General features: G+C 40.1%; 1 protein-coding gene across 4 annotated transcripts in view; it reads right to left on the bottom strand.

Annotated features, from left to right (window-relative positions):
* Window positions 1–12,383, bottom strand: part of kcnk2b (potassium channel, subfamily K, member 2b) — a 55,718-nt gene that overhangs the window by 3,539 nt on the left and 39,796 nt on the right. For all 4 annotated transcript variants that reach the window (XR_003294703.1, XR_003294701.1, XR_003294702.1 and 1 more), the window contains exons 5-6: window positions 9,316–9,538; window positions 9,099–9,238 (exon numbers count right to left, since the gene is read on the bottom strand). Coding sequence is in view for 1 of the 4 variants with exons in the window: in XM_026291640.1 (XP_026147425.1) it covers window positions 9,099–9,238; window positions 9,316–9,538 (363 nt within the window). In the remaining 3 variants the exon portion in view is untranslated. The remainder of the gene's footprint in view (window positions 1–9,098; window positions 9,239–9,315; window positions 9,539–12,383) is intronic.

Genomic DNA, 12,383 nt, shown 5'->3' with positions numbered 1-12,383 from the left:
AATTAGAATGATATTACAAAATAATGTTTTTGGTTTAGTGCACTAAATATTCTGTCATTATTTACTCATGCTGTTCTAATGAAAATTTTTGAAGTAACTTTTTTAAGGAGCTTTATGTAGCTCTATTTCCATATGATCGCACTTTATTGCTACCAAACCATGCTCCAAAAAACAAAAACAAACAAAACAAAAAACTTCATAAAAGTTGTCTGTGTGATTCATGCCAACCGTGATTCATCTCTAATGTCTTAATGAACACAATGTTTCATTTTAAATTTGTAGAATACATAGAACATATAAATTAAAGGCACAATATGTATTTTTTCGCTGCTAGAGGGCGCACATTCAAAACAAAACAAAGAAACAAAGGAGTAGTTTGGTGACTGTGTGTGGAATCATGGAAGTTGTTGTTCTTCATCTCCACCGCCGCTACAATCCAACGCGACTCAAGCAGAAATCATGTTCCTGGATTTGTTAATGATTTATTAACGTAGTCGAATGAAGCAGGGTGATGCTGAAAGCAGTCGAAATGAAACGAGAATTGAGAATCGAAAATGAATAGAGCGCGACACATGGCTCGAAAGCAGCGAAGCTTTTATTATGCCACAGTGACCGCTTGTGCTCCTTCTGGTCGTGCGTATGCGGAGAAAAATCATACTAGATACGTTTGACAGTTATGTTACAATGCTACTCTGTGTAGTCGTCACCTGTCTAATAAAACACACAGCATATTAAAGCGTCTTTGGTATTTCCATGCTTCATTATGTAAGTTTTGATTATACTGTGTTGTAAATAAAATGCAAATAATTTAAAAAGCAATTTTTCTAAGTCTCCTCACATTCTGTTATCTTTGTCTCTCAGGTGTGAATCACTAAATATTCATGGCCATTTTCACTCCCTCGCATTAAGCTTGTCTATCACAAAACATCTCTTACAAAATTTAAATCAATATATTGTTTCTTTGTGAATGAGCAAGCAGAAGGATTTTCACATAATGTTGTTGTAAATATTCTAGTGTACAAGACTGTTTACTCAAGAGTCTTATTCAGAACTATTCAGTATGGGTTTTATGGCCTTATTTCAGCTACATTGTTTTCCTCAAAACTTACTACCCACGCATATACAGGTCCTTCTCAAAAAATTTGCATATTGTTATAAAAGTTAATTATTTTCCATAATGTAATGATAAAAATTAAACGTTCATATATTTTAGGTTCATTGCACACCAACTGAAATATTTCAGGTCTTTTATTGTTTTAATACTGATGATTTTGGCATACAGCTCATGAAAACCCAAAATTCCAATCTCAAAAAATTAGCATATTTCATCCGACCAAAAAAAGAAAAGTGTTTTTCATACAAAAAAAGTCAACCTTCAAATAATTATGTTCAGTTATGCACTCAATACTTGGTCGGGAATCCTTTTGCAGAAATGACTGCTTCAATGTGGCGTGGCATGGAGGCAATCAGCCTGGGGCACTGCTGAGGTGTTATGGAGGCCCAGGATGCTTTGATACCGGGCCTTAAGCTCATCCAGAGTGTTGGGTCTTGCGTCTCTCAACTTTCTCTTCACAATATCCCACAGATTCTCTATGGGCTTCAGGTCAGGAGAGTTGGCAGGCCAACTGAGCACAGTAATACCATGGTCAGTAAACCATTTACCAGTGGTTTTGGCACTGTGAGCAGGTGCCAGGTTGTGGTGAAAAATGAAATCTTCATCTCCATAAAGCTTTTCAGCAGATGGAAGCATGAAGTGCTCCAAAATCTCCTGATAGCTAGCTGCATTGACCCTGCCCTTGATAAAACACAGTGGACCAACACCAGAAGCTGACATGGCACCCCAGACCATCACTGACTGTGGGTACTTGACACTGGACTTCAGGCATTATTTTGGCATTTCCTTCTCCCTAGTCTTCCTCCAGACTCTGGCACCTTGATTTCCGAATGACATGCAAAATTTGCTTTCATCCGGAAAAAGTCCTTTGGACCACTGAGCAACAGTCCAGTGCTGCTTCTCTGTAGCCCATTTCCTCTGGATGTTTCTACTCTAGACTCAGTCCACTGCTTCCGCAGGTCCCCCAAGGTCTGGAATCGGTCCTTCTCCACAATCTTCCTCAGGGTCCGGTCACCTCTTCTCGTTGTGCAGCGTTTTTTGCCACACTTTTTCCTTCCCACAGACTTCCCACTGAGGTGCCTTGATACAGCACTCTGGGAACAGCCTATTCGTTCAGAAATTTATTTCTGTGTCTTACCCTCTCGCTTGAGGGTGTCAATGATGGCCCTCTGAACAGCAGTCAGGTCGCCAGTCATGATTGCGGTTTTGAGTAATGAACCAGGCTGGGAGTTTTTAAAAGCCTCAGGAATCTTTTGCAGGTGTTTAGAGTTAATTAGTTGATTCAGATGATTAGGTTAATAGCTCGTTTAGAGAACCTTTTCATGATATGCTAATTTTATGATGAAAAAAATTATGGAAAATAATGAACTTTATCACAATATTTTTTTTAGAAGGACCTGTATATGTATATATATATATATATTGTGACATGCGTCCCGAGCGCTCGTCAGCGTCGCCCTGGCAACACACTGGAATCACCGGCACTAGCTCATCACGGGCTGAGCGGCCGCACCTGCAGCTCATCAAGCGGCGCCTACTTAGGCAGAGGAGGAAGGCAGAGTGGGGAGGAATGTCTCCCAACAAAGACGCTAACCCTTACCTCCTCTGTTTCAGAGAGCAGCGTGTGACCGTCAGCCCCACCAAGGAGAGCACAGCACGGGATCCACCACTCAGGACACAGCGAGCACGAGGGACTTGAAGCGCCACGGAGAACACCGCCTTCACCCAGAGCACTATTCATTTAATAAATCCACCCTTCGGGGACTTTCTCTGTCCATCGGTTGTCGTGTAGTTCCTCACCCCGCCACACTGGTGGAGAATGCGGGCAAGAGTGTGAGGTGGACACCGACAACCGACCCCTGAGGAGACCGTTAAAGCCACCCGTTTGTTTTTTTGTTTTTCTTTTTTTCCCCCTTTCATTTGCATCTGCTCTGTTTCCACAGGCGGCCGCTCCTCCCCCGGCATGGAAGAGCTGCTAAAACACCTCACCGAGGTGAGCATCCGCCAGCAGCAGATAATGGAACACATGGCCTCACGTCAAGGAGACGCCGAACGTGAGCTCGCCGCCCTCCGCGCCGCCACCCACCGCACGCCGCTGCCTGACCCCCGTGTCCAAGCCGTCCAGCTGATGCCACGAATGACGGCGCATGATGACGTGGAGATGTACATTCAGATGTTTGAGGCCACCGCAGTCCGGGAGGCATGCCCAGAGGACGAGTGGGCCCGACTCCTCGCGCCGCTGCTTACCGGGGAAGCGCAGCGGGCGTATTTCACCATGACGGCCGAAAGAAGCCGGAACTATGGAGAAGTGAAAAAGGAGATCCTGAGCCGAGTAGGCCTTTCCCCAATCTGTGCGGCGCAGCAGTTCCATGACTGGGAATATCGAGCTCGACAGCCCGCTCGCGCCCAGGCGGCCGAACTATCCCGGTTGGCCCAACATTGGCTGTTGACCGGGGGTACCTCCGCACACCAGGTAGCTGAGCGTGTGGTGATCGACCGACTCCTCCGCGCCCTTCCCCGCGCGTTGAGGCAGGCGGCTGGCATGAGGAACCCCACCGATCTCTCGGGGCTCGTGGAGGCCATTGAGCTGGCGGAGGCCGCCCAACACCGGGAGATAGGGGAGCGAGCGCCGCCTTTTCCCCGAAGGGTGGTCCAGGAGCGACGCTCGCCGGAGGGCACCCAGCGACCTGTGAGCAGGCCTGCGGTTCCCGGCCCCCATAATCTTTCTTACTATCACTGTCTGTTTTTTTTTTTGTTTTTTTTTTAAGTTGTAAAATATAACTTAATTCACACCATATTTCTGATATTATCGATCAATCTTATCTGATTAACTTTGATCGTTCACTTTTCCGTGAGTGCATTACACCTGCAAAGTGTTAGCACTCGTTAGCTTGTCATTAGCGTTTTCTTTTCTCCTCTCCTCTCCTCTCTCTCACGCTGCAGTTTTTCACAAGTTCATCAAACAACCACAGTAAGAATATTTCATCAAGCACAGTGAGTAATGGCTTCGCCTGCTATCGTTATTTGCACCTCTTGCCACATGTACAGTTTATCTATCTCTGTCGCTGATGAGGGATTCACATGTGATAAATGCAGGGAAATAGTTAGGCTGACAGAGAAGATTTCAGAATTAGAGACACGCATCCAAACTTTAATTGAGGACAGTAAGAATGTTAGGGCTCTAGATACAGCTTTGGATGCGTCTAGCTCAGGGATTCCTGTACATTGTCCGGTTCCGGCAACAGAGCCCCTGCAGCAGGGCAACTGGGTGACGGTGAGGCAGCGTAGTCGTGGGTCAAAACACCGCTCTTCTGTTCCGATCAAAACATTAAACAGGTTCTCCCCACTCAGTGATTCACCCACTGAGACACCTGATGAAAGTGCTATAGTTATTGGTGATTCTATTGTACGGAACGTGAATATAGAGACACCAGCCACCATAATCAAATGTTTACCGGGAGCCAGAGCGCCTGGCATCTTGTCAAATTTAAAAGTGCTGGCTAATGCTAAACGTAAATACAGTAAGATTGTTATTCATGCCGGCGCTAATGATGTTCGACTTCGCCAGTCGGAGATCACTAAAAATAACTTTAAAGAGGTGTGTGAACTTGCAAGCACGATGTCAGACACTGTAATATGCTCTGGTCCCCTCCCTGCTTACCGTGGTGACGAGATGCATAGCAGATTGTCATCACTCAATGGCTGGATGTCTAAGTGGTGCCCACAGAATAACATAGGTTTCATAGACAATTGGACAAGCTTTTAGGGGCAGACCTGACCTGTTTAAAATCCCTCCTGAGGTGGCGCCACTCTTCTCTCTAGAAATATGGCAAATAGTCTTAGTGTTTATACTTGACTAACTGGGGCCCAGGTCAGCAAGCAGACAGACTGGCTAAACGACCGTCTGCTAGCTGCCTACCATCACAGAGGTCAGCTAATTCTCAGCACATAGATACTCTTTCACCTAGATATCACACTATAGAGACTGTGTCTGTTCCTCGAACTAGAAAATACAAAAAACCTCCAAACCAAGTTAAGGCTAACAATTTAATTGAGGTTCAACAAATAGAAAACAAATGCAATATGGATAAAAAAATGATAAAGCTTGGCTTATTGAATATCAGATCCATTTCTATGAAAACACTTTTTGTAAATAATATGATAACTGATCATAATATAGATGTGCTCTGTTTGACAGAAACTTGGCTAAAACCTGATTACATTATTTTAAATGAGTCCACCCCCCAAGATTAATGTTATAAACATGAGCCGCGTCTAAAAGGCAAAGGGGGAGGAGTTGCTTCAATTTATAACAACGTTTTCAGGATTTCTCAGAGGGCAGGCTTCAAGTATAACTAGTTTGAAGTAATGGTGCTTCATATAACATTATCCAGAGAAACCAATGTTAATGATAAATCCCCTGTTATGTTTGTACTGGCTACTGTATACAGGCCACCAGGGCACCATACAGACTTTATTAAATAGTTTGGTGATTTTACATCTGAGTTAGTTCTGGCTGATAAAGTTTTAATAGTTGGTGATTTTAATATCAATGTAGATAATGAAAAAGATGCATTGGGATCAGCATTTATAGACATTCTGAACTCTATTGGTGTTAGACAACATGTTTCAGGACCTACTCATTGTCGAAATCATACTCTAGATTTAATACTGTCACATGGAATTGATGTTGATAGTGTTGAAATTATTCAGACAAGTGATGATATCTCAGATCATTAATTAGTTCTGTGCAAATCTCATATAGCCAAAATTGTAAATTCTACTTCTTGTTACAAGTATCGAAGAACCATCACTTCTACCACAAAATACTGCTTTTTAAGTTATCTTCCTGATGTATCCAAATTCCTTAGCGTATCCAAAACCTCAGAACAACTTGATTATGTAACTTTGGACTCTTTCTTTTCTAGCACTTTAAATACAGTTGCTCCTTTACGCTTAAGGAATGTTAAAGAAAACAGTTTGACACCATGGTATAATGAGCATACTCACACCTTAAAGAGAGCAGCCCGAAAAATGGAGCGCAGCTGGAGGAAAACAAAACTAGAGGTATTTCCTATTGCTTGGCGGGAAAGTAGCATATCCTACAGAAAAGCATTAAAAACTGCTAGATATGATTACTTTTCTTCTCTTTTAGAAGAAAACAAACATAACCCCAGGTATTTATTCAATACAGTGGCTAAATTAACGAAACATAAAGCCTCAACAAGTGTTGACATTTCCCAACACCACAACAGTAATGACTTTATGAATTACTTTACTTCTAAAATCGATACTATTAGAGATAAAATTGCAACCATTCAGCTGTCAGCTACAGTATCACATCAGACAGTGCACTATAGACCCCCTGAGGAACAGTTCCACTCATTCTCTACTATAGGAGAGGAAGAATTGTATAAACTTGTTAAATCATCTAAACCAATAACATGTATGTTAGACCCTATACCATCTAAGCTCCTAAAAGAGGTGCTTCCAGAAGTCATATATCCTCTTCTGACTATTATTAATTCCTCATTGTAATTAGGATATGTCCCCAAAACCTTCAAACTGGCTGTTATTAAGCCTCTCATTAAAAACACAACTTGACCCCAAAGAACTTGTTAATTATAGACCAATCTCGAATCTCCCTTTTCTGTCCAAGATACTAGAAAAGGTGGTATCCTCACAATTATATTCCTTCTTAGAGAAAAATGGTATATGTGAGGATTTCCAGTCAGGATTTAGACCGAAGCATAGTACTGAGACTGCTCTCCTTAGAGTTACAAATGATCTGCTCTTATCATCTAAACGTGGGTGTATCTCTCTATTAGTTTTATTGGATCTTAGTGCTACGTTTGACACAATTGACCAAAGCATTCTTTTGCATAGACTTGAACACTTTGTTGGCATCAGTGGAAGTGCATTAGCAGGGTTTAAATCGTACTTATATGACCGCCATCAGTTCGTAGCAGTGAATGAAGATGTATCATATCAATCACAAGTGCAGTATGGAGTACCTCAAGGCTCAGTACTAGGGCCGCTACTCTTCATGCTTTATATGTTACCCTTGGGAGATATCATCAGGAAACATGGTGTTAGCTTTCAGTGTTATCCTGATGATACTCTATGTACTATATTTCCTCGCAGCCCGGTGAAACACACCAATTTGAAAAACTAATGGAATGCATAGTCGATATAAAAAATTGGAGGATGAGTAATTTCTTACTGCTAAATTCAGAAAAAACAGAGGTGTTAATTATAGGGCCTTAAAACTCTGCTTGTAATAACCTAGAACACTGTCTAAGACTTGATGGTTGCTCTGTCAATTCTTCGCCATCAGTTAGGAACCTAGGTGTGTTACTTGATCGCAATCTTTCCTTAGAAAGACAAGTTTCTAGCATATGTAAAACTGCATATTTTCCATCTCAAAAATATATCTAAATTACGGCCTATGCTCTCAATGTCAAATGCAGAAATGTTAATCCATGCATTTATGACTTCAAGGTTAGACTATTGTAATGCTTTATTGGGTGGTTGTTCTGCACGCTTAGTAAACAAACTACAGCTAGTCCAAAATGCAGCAGCAAGAGTTCTTTACTAGAACCAGGAACTATGACCATATTAGCCCGGTCCTGTCCACACTGCACTGGCTCCCTATCAAACATCGTATAGATTTTTAAATATTGCTTATTACTTATAAAGCCCTGAATGGTTTAGCACCTCAGTATTTGAATGAGCTCATTTTACAGTATACTCCTCTACGTCTGCTACATTATCAAAACTCAGGCAATTTGATAATACCTAGAATATCAAAATCAACTGCGGGGTTTACCTAACATTGTTCGGGAGGCAGACACACTCTTGCAGTTTAAATCTAGATTAAAGACCTATCTCTTTAACCTGGTATACACATAACATACTAATATGCTTTTAATATCCAAATCCGTTAAAGGATTTTTAGGCTGCATTAATTAGGTAAACCGGAACCGGAAACACTTCACATAACACCCTATGTACTTGCTACATCATTAGGAGAATGGCATCTACGCTAATATTTGTCTGTTTCTCTCTTGTTCCGAGGTCACCGTGGCCACCAGATCCAGTCTGTATCCGCTGTCGCCTCTGGCTTGCTTAGTTGGGGTCACTTCATCTACAGCGATTTCATTGACTTGATTGCAAATAAATGCACAGACACTATTTAAACTGAACAGAGATGACATCACTGAATTCAATGATGAACTGCCTTTAACTATCATTTTGCATTATTGAGACACTGTTTTCCAAATGAATGTTGTTTAGTGCTTTGACGCAATGTATTTTGTTTAAAGCACTATATAAAAAAAAAATAAAGGTGAACACTGTTTTTAGTGGGTTTTGGATATATTAATAAAAAAAATCTTACATATTGTGCCTATAAATCTGTGGATTATAATGTAAAAATTTTGACATACATGACCATCTGCTATTGGAGAGAAAGACTGAAAATACAGCAAACTGGTTTGGAGCAACATTACGGAGAGTTATGACATAGGGAATCAAACTCTGATAGTTGCAAGGAGAACTGGAGACAGATGTTGGTTGGATTATTTTTTTTATTTATTTTTTTTACTTCTCTTTAATTGATACAAACTATTTTTATAGTGCTTGGATAAAACAAATATTGAATAAGATGACATATCTAATAATTAATAAAACTGAAATGGGCTATTGAAAAAAAGGTTATCTGTATGAATCCAGAGGTTTAATCCCAGTTATTTGAGATATATGAGTGCATTATATGATAATTAGTTTAGGGTTTTATTCGCATATAAACATTGACCAAAATGCATATTGTACATTTGATTGCATTGGGTTTGGAACAACAAGAGTGTGAGTCAATTATGACAGAATTGTTATTTTGGGATAAACTAACCCTGTAAATGGTGTGGTGTGGTGTGGATGCAGCTATTGTTTAAAGATTGCATAATTCCTTCAAATGAGAACATACCTCCTCTTTTGTTTTCTTGGATATGACACGAAACCAGTCTCCAATCATACTGAGAACAGCAGCGAAGTATGCTAAACCAATCAGGATCCAGAACCACACCAGAGGCTTGTAGTAGTCCAGGTACTCCAAATCAGAACCACCTGAACAAACAAGCAAGATGCTATAATCCATTTTGCAAGCTACTAATCGCATGAATGTGTGTCTCGTTTATGCTCACCACTGTTCTCTTCATGCTGGCGTCGCTCACCCTCGCCCGCGACAAAATCTCCAAAGCCGATGGTTGTCAAGGTAATGACGACAAAGTAGATGGACTCCAGTGCACTCCAGCCCTCAATGTGTTTGAATATGATGGCCGGCAGGGTGACGAAGAGGAGACAACCAAACAAAATGAAAAGAACGGTAGAAATCACACGGATCTTGGTTTGACTCACATTCCACTTCTGAGGAGAGAAAAAAGCATGGATGGAAAGATGGAGGCATCCACAGATGGAATGATGAATGAATAAATATACATATGCAGAATCCAGGGAATATACTTAGAGAAAACTAGTATATTGTGCCATGATAACTCTCTGTGGAAGGATGTTGACACAAATCAAATGAGAAATAGATCATTCTTTAAAGAACCTTTTACTGAATGATTCTTTGTGGAACCAAAAATGGTTCTTCTATGGCATTGCTGTGAAGGCCCATCTAATCAAGCATCATTAGAAATTTCCAGGCAGCTGTGTTGGAGCTAAACGATGCAGGAAGGTGGACCTCCAGGAGCAGAACTGACCTATCAGTAAGTCATCATGTTTTTATTATCTTAGATTGAGCAATTTATAACTACAGGTACATACACTGCGGGTCCGCCACCATGTTTGTACAATAGTCCTAAATGGACAAACTGCTCTACAGAGCTCGTTTTGTCCATTTGTTGCTCTTGCGAATAAAAAACGGACACAATGATGAACAAGTACATTAATATTCACAATGATTTATTGAATAATTAAGTTACTATAATTCCTTAATTTACCTTTGTAAAGAAATCTCATTGCTCTCTGCTGTCTTTACCAATGACATCTTAGTCCTGAATTGGTAGGGGTGAGCGGGGACTGAGCCATTGGTTGCAATTCGTAACCTCACCGCAAGATGCCTCTAAATTTTACACTGCACATTTAAAAACGCATAATGGAAAACACTTTTGAGAAAAACCATTAACTCAAATGAGACAAAGACTCCAGACATCTTTTAGCTAATGAGATAAATGCGGTTTCATTTTACATGGAGCTGGTTGTTATTATTTCTGCAATGACATTAAGCCGGACTCCCGGCACCTGTGTTTATCTCCCCAGATCACAGTTTATTCTTTCCTTCCTCTCTCTTTCGTTTGCTACCTCGTTTCTGCATTCTGTGTATTACAGTCCCTATCTTTACACCTCCCTTTTGTCTATGTAATGCATTCACTTTTACTTGTGGCAGCTGTAACTCAACATAATTTTGTTTTCAGTGCAACAATTCATGTAACTTGAACTCTTTTTTTTCTTCACTACACATTATTGTCAAGATTGTTAAAGGGGTCATATGATGCGATTTAAAATTTTCCTTTCTCTTTGGAGTGTTACAAGCTTATGGTGCACAAAGAAGATCAGTAAAGTTGCAAATACTAAAGTCTCAAATCCAAAGAGATATTCTTTATAAAAGTTAAAAGGTCAACTAATCCGCCCTAAAACGACTTGTACACATGTGCCCACGTGTCTAAATCACGATGTGGGAATATTTGCATAACGCCGCCCAAATAATCACACAAACAGCCTCCGCTGCCATGTTGTGGAGATGCTGTGTTTCGTTGTGAATGCTAAGCTACTACTTTGTTTGGTCTTACAAAAGAGGACACTACTAGAAATCAGTGGTTAAGTTGTATTACCAACTGTTCCAGAACAGTTCAACCTAAGTATTCAGATGTATTCATTTTACGGAGGATGAGGACTGTTTCCCGTGAGAGTAGTCTACAATGCCGATGTCTGTTTCTATAAAGTGGGGCAGTGTAGAGAAACTGTTAGAGCTTGTTGTTAGTCGTTTCTCCATTCACAAATTCAGACATGGTTTTATGTTTATGCAGCATGCTATGCAACGCAACATGTTAAGACAGTATAAATCTTTATAATCTGTAATTATGTCCCCACTGGATGCAATGAATGCCTCATATATAATGGGTTCTTATTGGTTTTGTCTTATCTCATTGGGCGTAACATTTCCGTCACACCCTTGAGGCATTTGGCCAATCATAATGCACTGGATAGCTGGCCAATCAGAGCACAACTTGCTTTTCAAAACGCTAAGCTTTGTAAAAATCTACGCAATTCCACCCTGGAATTGTTGTCTAGGTGCATTTTTTTACATCTGTGAGAGCAATAATAACTGTATATATGTTGTCTTAAATTTAAAATGTTAAATTAAATGTTAAATTTAACCAATTACTTCAGTCAATCAAAATACAGTACTTTAAACTGTTAGACATAATAACTGACTGTTTACAATTGTATCTTAATTATACGTTTAAAAACATTAACTAATATGGGTGCAATATGACAAAAAAATATTGTTGTTGATTATTGTTCTTGATATTGTGATAATGATTGAGGTTGATTAACAGAATACATATAAACTTTGTGTTGTGTTTTCATTTTGGGAACATGGCTCGTCGTGTATTCTGGTGCTGGCTTCCCAGAAAAACATCTCAGTCCATGAAGTTAGTGTCTAACAATGCTGGAGTTTTCAGAGCTGACTAATCTGCACACCTCTCAATCTAAGCGTCAATCTCTGATTGGCCATGACATTCCTAAGCGCATCAAACAATGTGTGTAAATGGCTATAAGGCTCAACGCTGCAAACAAACAAATAAATAAATAAATAATAAAAAACAAGGAAAAAGTAATTTGTTGCAGTGTGCGTGAATGAAATTGTAATTCTGCAATTAGACACTTTTCTTTTCATTTAGCTCAACAGCTGCAATAGATTGTTTAATTGTGCAGGGGCATTTTTTGCCCAATTTTGAATCTTGAATTTGTGGACATTTTTGCCACAAGGCCCTGTTAATTGCCCACCATGCTTAATATGCTGAACTATCTCATTATTTTGGTGGCTATCAAAATTTTTTAATTTTTTTTGTAGAGTCACTGGAATTACAAGTCTTTCTCATTAGCAGAAGAATATCTGGTAATGCCAGTTCTGCACTCACAAGCATGCATTTCTAGTAAGCAAGAGATAAAGTGTGCCTTTTGAGCTTTATTTATTTAAACA

The sequence above is a fragment of the Carassius auratus genome, chromosome 20, assembly GCF_003368295.1.
Source record: "Carassius auratus strain Wakin chromosome 20, ASM336829v1, whole genome shotgun sequence".
Taxonomy (NCBI): Eukaryota; Metazoa; Chordata; class Actinopteri; order Cypriniformes; family Cyprinidae; genus Carassius; species Carassius auratus.
This window is presented reverse-complemented; position numbering and strand designations above follow the sequence as displayed.